Source organism: Labrus mixtus, chromosome 13 (genome assembly GCF_963584025.1).
Source record: "Labrus mixtus chromosome 13, fLabMix1.1, whole genome shotgun sequence".
Taxonomy (NCBI): domain Eukaryota; kingdom Metazoa; phylum Chordata; class Actinopteri; order Labriformes; family Labridae; genus Labrus; species Labrus mixtus.
Window position 1 is genome coordinate 12,595,839 of NC_083624.1, and position 19,930 is coordinate 12,615,768.

General features: G+C 40.1%; 1 protein-coding gene across 1 annotated transcript in view; it reads left to right on the forward strand.

Moving 5' to 3' along the window:
- The window catches only part of wnt10a (wingless-type MMTV integration site family, member 10a), a 200,087-nt gene continuing 180,157 nt past the window's right edge, over nt 1-19,930 (forward strand). Inside the window, exons 1-3 of the mRNA XM_061053771.1 lie at nt 1-473; nt 2,379-2,644; nt 8,425-8,798. Coding sequence (XP_060909754.1) covers nt 412-473; nt 2,379-2,644; nt 8,425-8,798 — 702 coding nt within the window. The 5' untranslated portion in view covers nt 1-411. The remainder of the gene's footprint in view (nt 474-2,378; nt 2,645-8,424; nt 8,799-19,930) is intronic.

Sequence of the window (19,930 nt, forward strand, 5' to 3'; positions counted from 1 at the left end):
ATTTAGAGCCTTATGGTGCTTCAGCTTCTCTCACGGATGTTCTATCAATACAAAGACCTTGGCGGAGATACCGGGATGTGTACGGATGTGTTTGACAGAGCAAACACTGACTTTTCCTCCAACTTGTAGCAACCGCCTCCATTCACTAAGTTGAGGGGCTGATGAAACTTTTTTTTTTTTTTTTTTTTTTTTTTTTTCTGAATGAGTATCCCGCTGCTGGCTGCCACATCTGGACTCGAGATTCTCGGAGCTGTCAAGTCACGAGCCAACGTTAAGCCGGACCTGACCTGACCCTGCTCTTCTCTTTTGTCCTTCCCAAACTTTGAGGCGGAATATTGGACTTTTATCTTCATCTTTATATTTTCAATTCATCCCCCCCCCACCACCCCCACCGTCAATTTAACGCTCAAAATGGAACATTCAGTCTTCAGGATAACATGCGTCTTGGTGGTTATCTGTCTCTCGGATAAAAGGTGAGTTGAATAACATAAAAAATGACAGAATTTAAAGTAAAGTTCAGCTTTGTTAGTTTAAAAGGGGAAACATCCTTTGCGTAAATTTCTAAAAAACCTTTCATTGTATTTAATTTTAATCATCATAAGCAATACAGATAAGTTACTGTACCTACTTTTACAACATTAAAGACAGCTTTCTTTCATGCAAATACAGTTATATAACTCACACTCTTCTTAACTTGTCCTGAAAGCTAAAATATACAACTGAACAATTACACATTAAGAATAAAAGATTTCTTTTTAAATACTTGTTTACAGTGTTTTTCCAGTTATCTGCTCTCCATGCACTGCCTTTTCCAAAACAATGTTGCCAATCAGCAGAAAGTTACCCTTTGGAAAGACAGTCGTTGGAACAGGTTTACTCTAAAAGCAGGAAACACAACAGGTAGCAACAGAAGCCGTCCTGGAAATTACAGAAGCACACATGTAGGCTAATGCCACCTGGAAAGTAGAGCACAGCCATGACAGTCATTATTGTCATGCCATGTTTTATTTTGGTGGTTACTAAGGTGAAAAGCTACTGTCTGCTTTCCTGAAGAGAGCAGGAGGTGCTTGTGTGTGAACTTCAGGATGTGTTTCTTTGATTTAATAAAGAGGCTTGCAGAAGAGGAACTTTCAAGAAGCTACGCATGTTGATAAAGTTTCTGCAGCTGTATGAGTCTGTGTGTGTGTGTGTGTGTGTGTGTGTGTGTGTGTGTGTGTGTGTGTGTGTGTGTTACTGTACACTCCTTCCTACACCTGGTATTTGTGTGTGCTTGTCAGTGTGTGCTTCAGCATGTGTGCATACAGAGGTGTGTGTGCCCACAGCCATGCATTCTCCTGGCATGTGCGTTTCAGTCACACTGAGACGACCTGTGTTTGAGTTGTAATGATATTGAAAAGAGAAGCTTCCTCTCAGACCGTCATCAGCGCAGACCTGTGTTTTCCTTGTTACTGCTGTTACTGTTTCTCTGTGAAGAATAAAAAAAAAAAGAGCTATGACGGCTGTCAGCTGAATTACGGTCGTTCACAACATTGATCTGCAACAGAAGCAGCAGACAGTTGAGTTCAGCGACACACCTTACAGCAAAAGAGTCGCTGACTCGGATTCCCTGAGGGGATTTTTCTGCAAAACTGTTACTAAATGTGTTGGAACCGTGCCAACAAAGTGGAAGCTGTTGCTCCAACCCCCACTGCAACTCACCTGTTTTACTGTACAACTATTATCTAGTCACCATCAAAGGGAAGATCAAACAAAACTAGTCTTTAGCCTATTAAAACTCAGTGCAGGAACACAATGTCGCAAGTATCGATAGATATATTTAAAGAACCCACATTCCTTTAGAATCACCCAACGGACTGTCGTCTTTTACTCTGTGGGAGTAAACATTTGCTTTCGGTAAGACATTTTAGAATCAAAACACAAAGAAAAGAAAATGAGACTGCTCCTACCCCTAGCCACCAAATTGCCAAAATATCTCATCTACAGTACTACCATGAGTTTGGATCATCGAGTCAGACCATGTGGATCTCAAGAAGTTGGTCTGACATCCAACTTAACAAAACACAATGTTTTAACAGAAGCATAAAGGTCAAAAGACAAGATAAGATACTTTATTGTCTCTGAATGCAACAACATTTTGTATTTCACAAACAGACCAGCATCAAAAGAAGAGATAAAAAAATGAAAATGTAAATAAAATAATTAAAGATTTAAGACAAAAGGATAAAAGACAAAAGCAAACAACACTCAGTATATTCAAAAAATGAATAGTGGCTTTTGCACAGTGTTTGAAGATGTGGCAGTATGTGTAAGAAGAGGGAGAAAAATGTCTGACTTGTAGGTTTGTCTCCTCAATAACCCGACCTGTGTGCTCCATGCAGGGTAGACTCCAACGAGATCTTGGGCCTGAAGCTCCCCAACATCGACCCCATCCTGAATGCCAACACAGTGTGTCTCACTCTGCCGGGTTTGACGCGCCGCCAGCTGGAGGTGTGCATGCGTAACCCGGATGTGACAGCTTCAGCAATCCAGGGAATCCAGATCGCCATCCACGAGTGCCAGCACCAGTTCAGAGGGCACCGCTGGAACTGTTCCAGCCTGGAGACCAGGAACAAAATACCCTACGACAGCATAGTCTTCAAAAGAGGTCAGTCTTATGGTCAGAAAGAAGCCATGTTGGTGCACAACGAGCCATGTCGCATCTACTTTTTTGTAACTGTGCTGCATCTTTTGCAAATGCAAATTTAGCAAATGCTGCTAAACGTTAACTTCAAAAATGGGAAAATGACTAAACACCTTTCGGAAGTGAGGGTTAGGATATCTTCTGATCAGTTCAAAAGTTTTGTCTTCAAACACGCTGTGGTTTCATCCTCAAGCACACTTTGATAGAATACCTTGAAAGGAAAAGCTTAGTAAGATTAGTTAGCACAAAGATACCTAAACATCCTGAACAAGCATTGGTATGATTTTCTTCTCCAAACACAGTCAAAAGATTATCTAAAGGGATAATTTCATCCCTTGGATACAGCTCTCGTCTGATGTGAATGAAGTCCTCCAAATGTTTAGATGATAGTGACTAGCAGACTCTATGCACTGCCTAGCCTCCTTACTGTAGCTTCTCAATAGCCTGACAATAGAGCAGGTCGCTTCAAAAGCGGTTAGTCACCTCAAGATTACCAAGACTCATGCAGATCAGTTTCCTCTGACGCTTTGTAGTGCTAGGCTCTTTGCAAGCCAGCCACAAAAGGTTGAAAGAAGATCTTTCTTCGTTAGCAAGCCTTTAAATGGAGTCATCCCGGGTTAATAACTGAAACAGGAATCCATTCATGAGTAGCCAGAGTGCCTGGATGCAAGAGCAGCGCAAAATGCAATGTCTTAACCTGAGTTTCCTGTCAGTATAAATTGTAAGTAGAACTCTATAAACATTTTTGACGATGCAGATGAATAAAGGTCCTAATTGTAAGCAAACTGATTTAACTCAAATGACATTGGCATGTTGGGATGTTGGGCAAAGGGTTCCGATTATACTTCTTGAAAATCAAATGTATGTATCGCGCTGTAGTGCAATGGCTTGGCGACATCTTTCTCCTAAATATATCAATTTAAATGAATGATTATTAGTGCATAGGTGCACAAAGTGTGTAAGAATTCAAAAAGGTAAAGACAACCAATCAAATACATCCACATATATCTATTTCAGCATGATTATCTACTTTGCATGCAAAGGTGGGCTGGTCAGGTTTGTTGGCCTGACCAATGGGCACTGACATGTGTGGAAGCACACAGTGTAGAAACTACTCAGTAACCTTTAACCACTGGCGGTAAACTGGAAAGGGAATTTCGTACCATCATAAAACACACTGATTAAATGTGTAAGATTATTTTTTATTATCGGAACGACAACTGATGCCATTCTTTGAGCTTCATCTTATCTTCGTAGAATCCAATAATGAAATATAAGTTCTTGTAAAACTCATTTGGGTCCTTATCTCCTATCTCTTTTGTGTCACCTTAAAAAAAAAACTATTAATTACAGTATTTGCTTACACACCTCTGGTCTTACTTTCACTCCTCACTGACTCATTGAAAGGCTGTTTGTCTTTATTAGTAGAGGCGGTTGCTGGTTGTCTGGCATCCCTGGTTTGCCCCGGGTGCAGAAACTCCAAACCACTGATATAAACAACCTCTTTAACTCAGTGATTCATCTGTTAAACGCTGATATGTTCCGCTTGCTGAAAAAAAGAAATTGACACAAGTTAACGTGCTGGGGCTATTATCACGTGCAGCTACTGAAAAAAGGGCAGTGCTTCCACACTTGATGTAATAAAAGTAATCTAGTCTCACACAATTGACTCATATTTACCAAACCGGTACAATTGCTTCACATTTCATAACAAGAAGTTTATGTACAGTATGTGTTTGAAAGGCTTTGAAGCAACATTTACATAGTGACACAAAACCGATGGAGAAAAACTGGTTCAGATGAATGACTTATTTGGCATTAAAAACTCCTGTTCAATAATCTGACAGACTTTCTCTAATCTTTGGATTTTCTTTTTTGAGCTTGTATCAGGGGCTCTACATCTAGTCAAGTCAAGTCCGTTCTGTTTACACAAATCATATCAGAAGTTACCTGAGGGCTCTTCTCATGCAGAGCAAGTCTAGACTGAACTCTTCATAATATTATTAACAGAAACCAAATGTTTGTTTTTAGTTTTTATTTACTACATTAGATGCGGCTTGCAGCCTGTCTTGCTCGGCCACGTTATCTCTCTGCTGATGGATTCTGATAAATCTAATGGGCCCGTGCTCAGCTTGCATTAAAAACTGGGCTAAAGAGGACATCAGGCAAGACATGAATAGACAGAAATAGGAGAATCTCTCCCTCTTTTCTTCTCTTTCTCCGTCACTGTGTCCTCCCTCGCTGGGCTTCTCCTAATGCTTTTACTTCCCTTGCCACAGCGAGTACTTGTGAATTTGCTCTCAGCACTTTCCCAACTCTCAGAGGCAAAAGCATAAACCTGTTTAGTTGGTTTCTGTAACACAAAGTGACAGTTTCCTTTCAATCTTTAATTCATTTTGTCACTTCCTCTGCCATCAGTTCAGCGGGGCGTGCCACAGCCGGTGAATTATTTCTTAGATTGATTTGTACCCAGTCTTCCGGGGGCCTATGTGCGGAGCTCAGCTCAGAGAAGGGAAAGAGCTAAAACGGGCTTTCTATGTATAAAGATGTCCTAAGTGGGCCTAAGTGCCATCTCTTTCGATGCCCCATGCTTGTGTGGGACAAGGTGGTTCTGTTTTTTTTTTTTTTGGTATGGCATATTGATTATGTGTCCTTCTTTTGGAACAAATGACTACTTGCATTTTTCCCTACAAGAGATGTTACCAGTGACAAACCAACTGAGAATTATCTGACTCTGCAGTTTCCCCTTACAGTAGCTCTATGATGAGTTTTATAGTCTCCCCATAGAGCCAAGGGCTCATTGTTAAATTTTATGTGCCATACAGATATTGATATACAGCTTTACTGTTTTGATTGAGTCTCACTTGGGCTGTTTCCAAATGCAGCATGAAGCTCTTTTCAGTAAATAAAGACACTGTGATAAACGCAGTGAGCACTACTTCCCCAGCACAAGACAAAAATTACCAGACCAAACAAGTGAATAGATGTTGTGTATAGTGGAACACAAAGCAGCCAAAGAGTTAGTGGGGACCTAGAGATCTCAAATGTGGACATTCAACAGGTGGACAAATTAAGGACCCGATGCAGATATGCCTTTGCCATAAATCTGTTGGTTGCACCAAGTTGTACACCTCAGATGTCTGTGTCAAGTTTATAGTTTGTGCAGCTTCCATGCCGACTTTAAGCTGACTCTGCTTGACTAACCTATACAAGGGGCTGTCTTGCTGGCAGTTTAAAGGGATAGTTCAGCATTTCTGCAGTGGGCTTGCATGAGGTACTCTTCAAAAGTAAGTGTATTAGCCACAGGAGATGCCTAACAGGCTATACGGCTATGAAGACGGGGTCGTTTGCTACATGTTATTTAGCTAATTTCAAGAATAACCAAGCTAAATATCAACGCCTGGGTAAATCTATGATTTATTTTAGGTATACTTTATTTTTCTGCTTGCATGCCACTTTGTTTTAGGACATACTTTGGCACACCACATATGTGTTCCTCCGCGTGACGCGCACCAATCAGCTATTTGGGTCTATAGTATAAAGAACTCAACATGAATTATGTCAAGGAGACTTATGTCTAATTATGTTGTGAATTTTGATATTACTGCTAAGACCTGTTAGAGTTAATGTTTCCAGGTGACGTTGCGATGCATTTTCATGAATTTCCCCCAGGGGATAAATAAAGTATTTCTGAGTCTAGTTTACCTCTTTGGCAGAACAAGGTTAGAACTTCACTGCTTCCCTGACATGCTAGCTCTGTTTAAAATTGCATATTGCAACCATAAACTTCTAGCCTAGAGTAACATCGTTGGCGAATACCTTTATCATGGAGGTGCTCTTATAATTGTAGGTAGATATAGTTGTGTGACAGTGATTATAGGGTGACTAACTATTATTTGAAAACGTGCAGCACAGTTGCATGGTTCAACTACAGATTCAACTACATGTTAGCACAGAGGTTCAGCATGGCAGCAAATGTGTCAAACTTTACAACATATCTTCCTAAAAACTAAATAACATCAAGTTTACCTAAACATATGAATGAGAAAAGCAACATCAAACAGTGCTAAAAGGGGCAGTTCAAGTTAATAGCATTTTTATTTGACTCCCAACGAGCAGCCTGAAACATTTCCCCTTAAAGCTGTGTCCTATAAACTCCTAAGTGGTTTCTTTTCATGTTTTCTTTACAAGTTTCCATTATAAACTTCAGGTTTTCTACAACAGTATGTGACTGCCAGTGGGGCTACTTTTATAGACCCTGAGGGCACTATCGCTCACAGAGATCTCACAACAAATGTTGTACAGGCTACGAGTGCAAGTGCTGTTGTCACACTCTCTATCTGTCAATATTCACGGATTCCACAATTAGACATGGAATTTTGTGCACCAATATATATTTGCACGGATAGAGTGAAAGTGTTTGTGTGTTTACGTGTGTGTGTATACATAGGAAAAGACGACTATAACATTAGTCTGCAGAATTACAGATCGGTTGCGGTAGAGTTTTACTCATTACATGTGCTGCACTCTAGTGAGATTTGCTGTCGAGGAGAAAGGGATGTGTTTAGCTGAAAAGCAGTCACACATGGTATAGAGAGATTACATGCACACAGTCATTTAACCACCTCCTCTACATGCAGAAGTCTGCCTGGGCCATTTTCAAGTGATTACTAGGCAATCAAGACTTAATTAGCCTGTTTAAGCAAAACAAAAAAATGCACTTACAGTAACACATATTTGGGTTCTAAACTTTCATTGCAAGACAAAAAACTTGACAATCTCTTGTTTCATGAGCATAAGGGGCTGAGGGAGACTCGGCTTGTGTAGAGTGTGAGTCCTCTGTGAGTTCTCTGTGTGATGGGAGTGGTGGGAGTCTGTTCATGTTCAGCTGGCCCACTGACGAAATACGCAAGTGTTTGGAACACTTAATTGCTATTGTCCCAGATGTTTCCTTAGGTGATATGAGTCTCAGCATGTGTGTTTATAAAAAAAAAAGGTGTGAATAAATTCTTATGTGTGGCTTAATCAAAATAGTCAAAACTTTACTTAACTACAGCATGGCTGTGTCTGAAGAAGTCCAAACTCTCAAAGTGTTGTACACATTTTGCCCACAGTTAGATTGAAAAGATGCCTTTGTTTAAAACTCTTTAGAAACTTGGCTTTAGCTATATAATCATTATCCAAATATCCAAGATGTATATATACATTTATATATGTATATATAAGTTTTACAACATTACTTTACTGGAAGTGAATGTGTTTATTGCTCAATCTGTTTCTGTATAGAGTAGAAAATACAGCAACTAAAGATGTCCTAAGATTTAATACATGTACTAAAGCTGTATACAAGAACAATGCTGAGGACTACATTTGTCCTAATAATCTTAGTATTGATTGTGATCTTAATGTAATTCTCCATCCTCTATGTACATGGTTATCTCATTTTACCTGACAGGTTCACAACACTGTATATGTTCTGCCTCCAGGTTATAGAAAACATGTGCATTTTATATGCATTTTACACCCTACAGATGCTTCTTTAAGAAAATTGGCACTTGCAGAACGTTGACACAATCCAGGTTTATGATACTTTCTGTCATTTTGGGGTAAGCGGGTGATATACAGTACAGTGACACTTTAAAGAGTTCAGATGCCATCTTCCTCTAGGTAATTGCCTTTTTTAAAACATTCTTCTTCTCCATATCACATAAATTACCCAATTATCATGTACTGTATTCCAACAGGTTTCAGAGAGAGCGCCTTTGCATATGCCATCGCAGCAGCGGGCGTGGTGCACGCGGTGGCCAACGCCTGCTCCATGGGCAAACTGAAAGCGTGCAGCTGCGATGAGAAGCGACGTGGGGACGAGGAGGCCTTTCGCATTAAACTGCACCGTCTGCAGCTGGAGGCCATCCACAGAGGGAAGGGGATGGTACACGGCGTCATGGAACACTTCCCGGCTGAACTGCCGGGACCCCAAGACTCCTGGGAGTGGGGGGGCTGCAGCCCGGATGTGGAATTCGGTGAGAAGTTCTCGAGGGACTTCTTGGATGCCCGTGAAACCTACAAGGACATCCACGCCCGTATGAGGCTACATAATAACAGAGTTGGGAGACAGGTGAGTGCGGATCCAAAGTGGGAGGTTGTGGATATTTGAATGCCTGTGTTTGTGTTCCTCCTAGTTTGTGACTTTGTTTTTATATTTTTCCATTGCAATCTTCCTTTTTGGTTTTCTTTTCAGTTGATCCTTTCAAATCAGACACATTCAAAGGGCCCAAATTTGTCATACTAATGTTCTTCAATGTGTTTGTTTCTACTCCAGCTTCTGTGTCTAATGGCTTTGATTCCATTTTTGGAAAACTAAAAAATCCGCCTTCCATTTTTGGCTTTCCCCCCAAATTTAAGAGAAACTCTATCTCCAACTTTTACTCATCAAGTTAAAGGTCCCATATTCTGCTTTTTCTGGTTTTATATGCCCTTTAGTGTGTTTTCCAAGTGTCCTGTGCATGTTTAGGCACATCTATGTGCAAAAATTCAAGATCTGCGGAAACGCAGCTTCTCCTACGTCCTCCTGTTAGCTGTAGCATTAGCTGCATGTAACGCTCGGTTCTAGTCCACCTCGATAAAAATTTGTCAGTCCGACGTCAGTGTCAGTGTGAGATCACTGATCTAAGTCCATTGGCTCGTTGTGGCAAGCCCAGCAGCTCATGTTGAAATTTCCGAGACGCGTGCTGAGCAACTGACCAATAACAACAGAGCGGATCGGCAGACCAATCAGAGCAGACTTGGCCCACGTGGGGTCTAACAGTGGGGGCTCAGCAGAGTGTAGCTGACGGACTCAGAGTGGAGAGGGAGCAAGGAGGAGCAGTACATGAAAACAGATACTTTTTTCGGACTTTATCTATTGTGAACGTACAAAAGTAGGTACATAGATTAAATATACAAACCCCAAAAAGGGCATAATATGGGCTCTTTAAGTCTACCACGTTTCAGTTGTTAGGTGTCATGTGGGTTTGTATGAAAAATAACTGATGTAGTCATCAACTTGGAGTTGGAATACAAACTGTAGTTGGGGAAAAAACTATACCCTCTTATTGCAATTGTTTTTAACACATATCAAGAAGTGCATTTAAAGGCCGACTTTGATTAAGCTGACTCAAAATACACTAAGTGACTCATGCTGTGAATAAAAATGTTTCACTATCGTTAATATAATTTAGAAAAGAAAAACATTTGACACCATAAAAACAGGTGGAGGGTTGGGTGGGTCAAGTGCTGCTGGGCCAATAATAATGCTGCAGTGCAAAACCCAATCTGGTTGTAGTGGTGAGGTCAACGGTGTAACACCGTTTATTTTTGCTGCAAACGTCTGTGCGTGTGTTCATCTGTGTATGTGTTGCTTAAGCTGCACCTTTAGTAATGGTTTCTCTGCAGTTCATATTTTGTTATATTAGGATTTGTTTTTCTGTTTGTTTCTTGGACGATGGACACAAAACAGTCATCAAAGAAGTTTTATGATATAAGAGCTAACTCCAAGCTCTCTTCATACCACTGAGCCTTCTTCTGAAGCCTTTACACAAACACAGGGAGTCAGTTGTTTATGGAGTCATTACATTACTGTTTTTATCTAACAAGAGTTCTGCTACAATTTGTTTCAAATCAGAATTTGGAAGCTTATTGTTATTATATATTCTGTGTGAACACAGATGAGTTACTGCAGAGGTCCAATTGGAAACATTTCATTTTTGTTGCAGGGCAAAGAGGATAATTCTTTCTCAAGAGGAAGTACTTAAAAAAGTATTTTAGTGTCGTAAAGACACATGATAAAAAGTTGTTTTGTTTTGTATTTAATTCTGGTTTTCATGTAAAAGGAGGAAAATTGATATGTGGTCATCCGAGGGGTCAGCAGCTTTATTAAATACAGTCACTGTCTAACATAGTTTTGTTGCTAGGCTTTTCTGTCATAAGTGATTTTTTGACTCAAAACAAACAAAAAAAAAGAATAAATATTAGAAAAGTCCATTTTTATTTCTTTATTAGTATTCTTATTTAAGCTTAATCTGGAAAATACAGTTTCAAATCACCAAACAATCAATGTTCCATGCTCAATTTCATCTTGTGTATTTTACTGTTGAGAGAAAACCTTCACAATGTAATCTATCTCAGTACAAACCACAGAGAGGAACAATGTGTATTTGTTCCTGCCACCACAGAGGGAATTCCCATTATGATTCACCTTTTTGCATTGTGGTTACCTTAATAAACAACCTGCAGGAAACAGTAATAGATACAGATGTCTGGAGTAGCTTTCAACTTTACTTGACTTTGATTTTCAGTACAACCTGATAATGATCCCAAGTTATGAGTGATGTTTTAGATTGTTGATAAAGAAGGAAAAAAAATATCTCTGGTGCAAATTATTCTTTTGATGGTTATATTTGTGATTTTGTCAGATTTATGGTAAGCCCTGTAGAGCTTACAGATCCACAGGTGTGGTAGGTAGATAGCTTGATCCATTTTCCGTCAGCCTGTTACTTGTGTTACATCTTGTATTGTTTTGGCTTTGCATTGTCTTGTTGTTTCTTCGGGGAAACTTCAGTAACTTCCCCAGCTCTCAGGACTTGAAGAACTTACAGATCAGTCAATATCTCTTAGACAGATCCGGAAAGTTTGTACCCATTGTGTTGTTAGGACGATGGTCATTTGCTCACTGTGTTCTGTCATTTATTGATATGTCAGATCAGTCTTGATGTCCGAGTAGAGGAACTGAATTCAGTACCAAGAGGCTTTTTCTGTACTCATGTTTACCTTTCCAGTTACAGTATAAGTTGACTTCTTCTGTTTATCGAGAAGGTTCTCATATTTTTAAGGACATTGTAAGTAGTGATAAGCAGCATCAATGATGATTGTTACAGTTGTATATTGGGATATTTTTGACTGTGAAAGTGCCAAACAAAATATTTCAGAGTGATATTACTAATCGACCTTCCCAATCCTCTTCAAATTAAGTAAAATAACTTGTGTTGTTTTCTCAAGTCAAATCTTGGTATTATTTCTAATTTCTTTTGACTTCTCGTTCCTTCAAAGTTTGCTGCCTGGGGCAGTGGGAGAGAGAGATGTAAATGACAGTGATAAGCCTTAACGATATCCAGCTCTGTGGTGGAACAGAGACAAGAAGCGGCTGTAAATTGCTCATTGTTCCCCGTTTCCTCTTGAGTAATTTGGGCCTGTATCTTTCCATCAGTTTACTTCTGGTTTCCTTGATTATGCAGTCAAAACACAAATGTGGAGCGCGTCATCTGGACTGAACAACAGCTGGACTCCCTGCAGTAGCTGTAATGGTAGAAGAAGTCATAGATGTAGAACTGATGACATATATTCCAATCAGTGATGTGGATTTGGGAGTACACTTTGGGTGGGGGGCTGATATGACATGTGTAGCAATGACTGTTTAATACAAGGGAGAGAAATCTATTGGGTCCTCCGCTTTTTGTTTGGATGTAAAGTGAGGTCTTGAGACTTGGTCAATAGGCAGGGTCACACCTTGGCGTCATGCAAGTTGTTTTTACTCTGTCTACTGTACCTCCTGAGGCCACATGCAGCCAAAATGTTGAAGCCCTAGAGGTCATTATAGCACATCTAAAGCATCCGAGGTTTCAACCTGTTTGAGTCCTTTCTTGTTTTGTTTCATTACAGTATATGCTGTTAAAATGCCGTCAGGAGAGACGCTGAAACCTCATCTCTTGTGAATACAGTGAAGGTCTGGATTTAGATTATTGTTAAATCTTTGTTATCTTCTGTGATGATCTGAAGCTTTGTAACTAAAATCTCTCGATTTGGCTCAACATGAAAAAGATCAAATGTAACCCGTGGGAGACAAATTATAATCCTGTCATTTTTTTCTTCAGGGAAGAGTTATTTGTGACTTTGTCAGATTAATAGTGAAGGTAAAAGCTTCTCAACTTGTACATTATGTTTTGCCCTCAGCTAACATGTCCTGGTTGGTGTTGGTCATTTTGTAGATGAAGTTTTGTTATCAAGGCAGAAAATTGACTCTTATGGTCTATATGCACACTATTTGCTTTGTTGGAATCATGTCCAGTTTTAGCAGTGACAGGCATTCATTAAAAATTGTTGTATTGAAAAAAATCCTCACACTGATGGTCTGGTTTGCTTTGTAAGGCACTTGGGGACATCTTTAACCCAGAAGTTTATATATAAAAAAAAACGTCAAACTCTGAGAAAAGCACAAACTCAAGCGCGTCATCTGGACTGAACAACAGCTGGACTCCCTGCAGTAGCTGTAATCAACTCAAAAACTCAACTCAAGAACTCAAAATGGCACTTCTGGGATTTAATTAAATAGACAGTTTGATCTTTTCAGAAGGTTATACTGAAGAAAGGATCAATAGTGTCTCTCAGGTTTCATAAAGAAAATGTTTTCAGTGTGGCAGGCTGCAGAGTTCAAGCCAAGCAGACTTCATCATCCATCAAACAAGAGAAACTTTGACTCATAGCCATCATCATTTAAGATATTAGAGCTGTTATTGGAGATGATTGCTGTTGCCATCAGTCAGGACTGATGAATCTGATAGCTGCAATCTTTAGCATCATCATTTATCTGGGTATCAAGATTAAGGGACTTTTTGAGCTATCTGCACAATAACATACCATTGTTTATATGGACTTGCTCAGAGGGATGTGGTTGACAATGGTACAGACGCTATCAATGGATGGAGTGAAAGAAAGAAAAAAAGAAGAGGGAAACAGGCAGAGAGCGAGACAGAAGGTAGAGTGAGTCATTGCATAGCTGTTGTACTGTAAAATACCACGCGCCTTGATGACTTCAAATAGTATAAAAAACCGCAACAAAACCCCTCTAAGACCTTGAGTTGAACACACACACTGATGAACACACACACACAAACACACACATGGCCCCTAGAATCAAACAAAAAACATTGACAGGTGGGGCCTCAAAATAATGCCTACCCTTCCCGTATCTCTTTCCTCCCACCGACCTGCACACCGCCTCTGCCACCCCCACTCCTCACAGAGAAGTAGTCTTTAAGCAGAGGAATGCGGTGGTTTTTTAGCGGGGTGTGCATGTCGCCTCATGCCCACCCCAGGGTTCTCACGGCGTCCCGTCTTGTTTTTAGCCCTAATTAGTGGCTGCTGGCAGTTTGGAAACAGATGTTTAAAACCCTGCAAAAGATTTTAGACTTCAAACGCCGAGGCGGAAAGTAGAAAGAGATTCGCCCTTCCTTCCCTCCCCTCTTTCCCCTCTGCTACTTTGCCTGCACAAACTTCTCTCCAGCGGGGCTGATTACAGAACTAATACTGTACATGAAGGAGGCACGAGAAACGAAAGCACATGGGGGGTTAATTTACATAGGATACCCACATATCACTCACACATTGCATATGTTAAATGCAAGCTTGTCCAACACTTACGTACATTTGAAAACCCCAAATTCTTAATAAGTCTAAGTTCATTATTTGAAAACCTTTGAATCGATTAAAACTTGTAATTCAGCCAATTTAGAAAGATACAAATCAGTTCATCATAATTCTACAGACATTAGTCTTAATGTGCGAATGAAAAGTTCAGCCCTCCATGTTGTTTTTGCAATGATCCAAAACACACTACTGTTCAGTAGCTAATAATGCCCGTTTAATTGGCTGTCTACATGTTTAAAGTTGCAGCTCATGAAATGGAAACACTGCGCCGCTGCAGTCAATTTCTTGGCCAAGTTTTTTTTTTTTTTTTCTTCTGAGCGTTCCTCTCAATCGTTTGAAAAGCACACCTCAAAACAAATGCTTGGCACGCTTTCCTGTGTTCATGCTGCAGAGCTTACTGCCTTGCAGAGGCTCTGTTGAATCCTGTCTGTTCATTAGGTAGGTGGTGACAGTGTCGGCTTTGCAACAGTTTGCCGTAGTACTGGCAAGCGTCTTCTGCTAATTACAATTTACCATCAGAGCATGACTTCAGGGTAGAAAGGTGAGATCCCCCCCCCCATTTTTAAGGAATGAAACAATACTTTTCAACTTCTTTTGACCTCGCTTAGAGATGTTATGCAGCCAATATGCTGTCTAGTACTGCAAAACAATTTTAATCTTTATTGTAATACTTTTTCCTGAGCCACAGCAACAAAAGTAATTGGTAATGTAAAGACAAATAAGAGATTTGGACATTTGTAGCTCTTCAAGTTTAAATACTGCCATGAGCTGCCACTGTATTTTCATATAGATATGTCAAGAAATGTCAGTCTACTGTGGCATAAGGACAGAAATTGAGGAGGAAGTTGAATCTTTTCCAGCCAGTACCTTTACTCATGATGGACTGGTTTATTAATAACTATATGCCGTAAAAGCCCCGGGACGGTGCCAGCTTTTATATAGCTCTTCACCTACTTGGTGACTGCTTTCATACATTTGACATTTGTTTTGTGTTTGCCCTCATGAGCAAACACATGGCGACTAAATACTTTTAAACCCTCAAGAAGCTTATTTGGTTTAAGGTGATGAGTCTTCTTTTGTAGTTAATCTGGACGTCTTGCACAAGAACTCCAGCGTGCTCTACAAACAGGTTGATTCACTTGTGTCTTCACTTTCTGATGTAATTGTAATGTACTTTATGTTGTGCTTTGTTGAAAAGAAAATGGCAAAACAGTTTGTTGTAAAAGATTAATGGTCCCTGAAACTGTCATCTGAAAGAATTGTGACATAAACAAAAAACCCATGCAGTAAAGCTTCTAATGCTCGCAAAGCTTGTGTTACTAGACAATTGAAGACTTCTTTGTGTATGTAAAGGCACAGCGTTGCTTCATAAGAGCACTGAATCTAGAACAGCACTTCTCTCCCTTGATCAAAACTAGCAGAAGTGGAACTTCTAAGATCCCTCCATGCCCAATTTAACCCTTGAGCGGTGATGATGAACTCTCTGGAGAGCCCATTCAAGTTAATTCTTTGACTCAGAAGAACCCACACGAAAAGCAAAGTGTGTTTGATCAAAAATAGCAGCATTAATGGGGGGGTTAGTCCTGTGCTCTTCAGAGGCCATTTCATATCATCAGTGGTGTGCCGGGCATTCCAGAGTCCTGACAGTGCAGGGGCAGAGCATTTGATCTGACCCACCACAAACTGTACACACACCAACACACCAACACACTGCACGGGCATGTACACACACACACACACACACACACACACACACACACACACACACACACACACACACACACACATTGAGTCATAACCACACAACTTTTCTCCTTAACTCAAGCGCTTTCACATACACATAAATATACAGAGGTGAGGGTTTCATAGTAAAAGCCGCAGCAGGTGGAAGTGCTTATGCTGGTAATAACATTTTATTAGAGTCTCTAAATGAGAGCTGTGGACATTTAACAGTGAGTAAATACTACATACACACAAACACTCCTGCTTATGTAGTTCTCTCACTGTACACTGTAGAAATGCATGCGCTCAGTAATTGCATGTCATTGTGTTTGCACGTGTGCGCGTGTATTTGTCTGCTGCCCTTAACTGTTCTTTTGAAGCGAGGCGTTTGATTTGTTTAAAGTCATGTCTGGGCTTAATGTGCTGCTGTGGGATTTGTTTGTGTGCTTTGATATTGCCTCGGATTTCTGCTCGGCTTTAAAGGTCCTTTAGCAGGTTTTCTTTGAACTGACAAACATTAGGCAGCATGCAGAGTAGTCTGCTGTTTATCAGAGACAAGGGTCGCTTGCAGGACACATTGACATTAGATTAGGATTTTCCCAAAAGCGTCTAATGGTGATGACACAGGGGACTGGCCAATGAATTAATTCAATGCGTCCCATTAAAGGGAAGAGGGAAAAGCACAAATGATACCTGCACAGATACAGCTGCTCTAAACAAGCAGTAAAGCCTTTTTAGTGGCTGTGTCTCCACCTAGCAACGTCTACAGTTTAACAGAACCAAGTGTTGATTACTAATGTGAATTAAAATAAAAACATGAAACAATGTATTTTTAAATTGTATTAGGCTTCAAATGATGTCCTCTATCTTAACACATTCAAAGATATTAGTGAAAGATGATGTTTGACCCACACAAACATGATATTACAATTCACAACACTTCTATTGTGGGATTCCTATGTACTGTATTGTCATAGTTCTTTCCCCCTCTAAAAAAAGCTCTGCTGTCAGTCATCACCAACTCCTTCATTACGACTGAGTCATTACTGACTCATGATATCATGAAATTTGGTGAGGATGACAGAATCATGCGTAACATTATGGCTAACAGGAGTGTGGCAACCCTTTACCTTCGGCATTCTGAAGACGTGGGTCACTGCAACATGCACTCACATGCGGTGAGTGAATAACTGCTGCATTAGATTCACACCTTATTTTTAGATCATTATCTTTATAATTTGTGACTACATGGGTATGTCTGTGTTTTTTCCACCTCTAATAAGCTGTTCAAATGTAACTACATTTGTCGAGTTCTCGTTGGAATTGTAACCTATTTTCTGCTAACCGTATTGAATACATCATCACACAGTGGTAACCAGGCCAGACGCCGGCTGTGATCTTAAGTTTACTTGTTACACTCCTCTTCATAAAACAGTTGTCTGCTCTGCTCCAGTATGCTTTTTTCCTGGTCTACTGTATAATGTAGCCTGCAGTCCTAATCTGCCACCAACATGTTGTATTTGATCTCAGTCTGGGGTTATTTTATAGGCGCCTCTGTCTCACTCTTTAAGCCAATTAAAACGTGCCAGATGTTTCTTTCTAACTGTGGTACGCCATTGACTTTAAAGCAGTTACATCTCGCTGTTTGTAAGAGCATTGTAATCCAATTAATATGGCATATATGTGTATTTATGTATAAGCAGGATTCAGGTTGTTACCCCATGGCATATTCTCAGCAGACATAACTTCAGATCATGACTAACTTGCATTGCAAGTTCTTGCAGTCTTGGAGAACGGACTGGGACATCTAATGAATCATTGCATGCTTCATTTATAAAGCATCCTCTCTTTTCCTCGTTTAACATGCTAACCTATTTTACTCTCCTCAAATCCAGACTTCAGCCCACTACTTCAGGAGTCTCTGCACACATGAATATGCACTAACATTAAGTGAGTTATGCAAAGTGTTCTCTCCAAGCAAGCTTTTTTTAGCTTGTGTGAGGCAACCTCACCAAAGTTGTGCAACATGTACAATATTGGTGTATTTCCCTGTCCACATTGCCAAGATAATCACAGCTGATGACAGCTAAGACAGAGCGTCTGATTCCAATCTAATCTATAAGGCTAATAAAAGCAAGACATGATGACTAAGCATGAGTACAGTGTCAGGATGATGGACACGTCTATCATAATAACACCCACACACGCTCAGAGACACAAAAAATGCTTTCCACAAAGAGGTGGAGGAGCAGCAAAGATATGATCTACGGATCATCTCTCCATTCTGTCATCGTCCTTTTCTCTCACCTCCTCTCACCTCCACATTTACAGTACTCTCCCCCCTTCTGCTGCGCCAGGCTGTACCTCCTCCACCAGCCTTGAGGGATCCGTTTTCTTCCTATTTTAAGTAGTCAAGTTGGGTAAACACACACAAAGAGACAGACACAGAGCAGTTGATCTGTTGTCTGCCTCTCTTGTCTTTGTTACATGCTGCTGTAGCCCCAGGTACAGATAGGAGGAACAGGAAGAAATCAGATAGTCCCCACCTTTTATCTGATCAGCAATTTACCAGACAGGATCTTACAGTGGTCTAGATAAAAAAAAACACAGGCGAAGTTATTAATTTGAGGTTTATTGAAAGGTCATATCAGTAAAGGCTTAAAACAATTTCTGAGTTGTATCTTCTAACATAAAGTTTATTTCTTTCCCTCCTCTTGGACAAGATGTTCTCTGCTAGTGTTGCGCCTCGCTCCTTTGTCAGATGGATCAGTGCATTCTATCATTCATGTCCTACTGACAGACCACTTCCTATTTGGCAAGCTTAGACAGCTTCCCCTTTTCCTGTTAAGGATTTGGATGTAGCTGTTTGCCTTTCAACCTCAAGTTAAAAGAATATTGAACATATCCCCCCCCCCCCCCCCCCCCCCCCCCCCTCACCTGGAGTTATAATTCCTTTGTTGCGGTTAAAAGAGTCTGAAAAGCCTGCAAACCCTGTGCAACATGTTTTATGTGCTAAGTGGATAAATCTACTCTCACCCAGGTGTTGGTCTTCTGATGTTGAATTGGCAGATGTTCATTTGGAATAGGCTGTATGGCTCTTTAAATCTAGAGGGCTGTTTCGGGTCTCCTCATTTGCTGGCAGGTTGAACCATAGCTGAGTTGCAGCCAGTTGTTGACCCATTTGGCTGTGACTTGAAAACAACAAATCTTTTGGATGCAACATTATCCAATTAAAGTTATTTAAAGCATTACCACAGACACTTTACAGCCAAAACATATTTGCTAAGCCCAACATTGTCTTGTTAGTCCATTGACGTGTCTGCTAAAATGTCCAAACCACTCCACGTTTGGAAACTCATTTGAAACAACAGCTCTCTAATTCCAACTTGTCATTTTTACTGGATAATTGAAGCTGAACTGTTGACAGTCTCTTGCATTATTGGCAGTAGCTATCTTGGCTAATCTGCTGGCTCCATGAGAATCTTGTGCATGATTTTGAATGTCCACTTGACTGTAGGGCTGGGCAATTAATGGAGATTCAATTTCAATTACGATTTTTGTCTTCCAACAATCATGGCAACCAGAGAAACGAGTTTGAGCGATTATTGTGCAGCATGCAGTGTTGTGCTCATTTTGTCGGTAGGTTTCTTTTCATATGTGGAAAATATTTTAAAGTGTTGTAACATTTTTGCCACTAGAGTCCATCACCACTACCTCAAAAAATATAGTTAATTTATCATTTTTAGATGTTTTATTTGTTTTTCAGAATGGTCAAGTGTTTAGAGCTAATGTTTGATTTAGATGTTGTTAAGTCAAAGAGTGATTGTGTTTAACAATTGGAATCTCTATAGCAATCAAACTAATCGTGATTATAATTTTTTGCCATAATTGAGCAGCCCTACTTGATTGTTCCATACATGATACATGAGTGCAACGGCAGTGATTTGAGTCACAAGTATGACAAGGGTATTATTTGACTGGACTTCTAAGATTGATTAGCATCTAGGAATATGGTCTATACGAAAGGGAGGGGGAGAGGAAGGGAGGGTATAAAAATATACATGTATT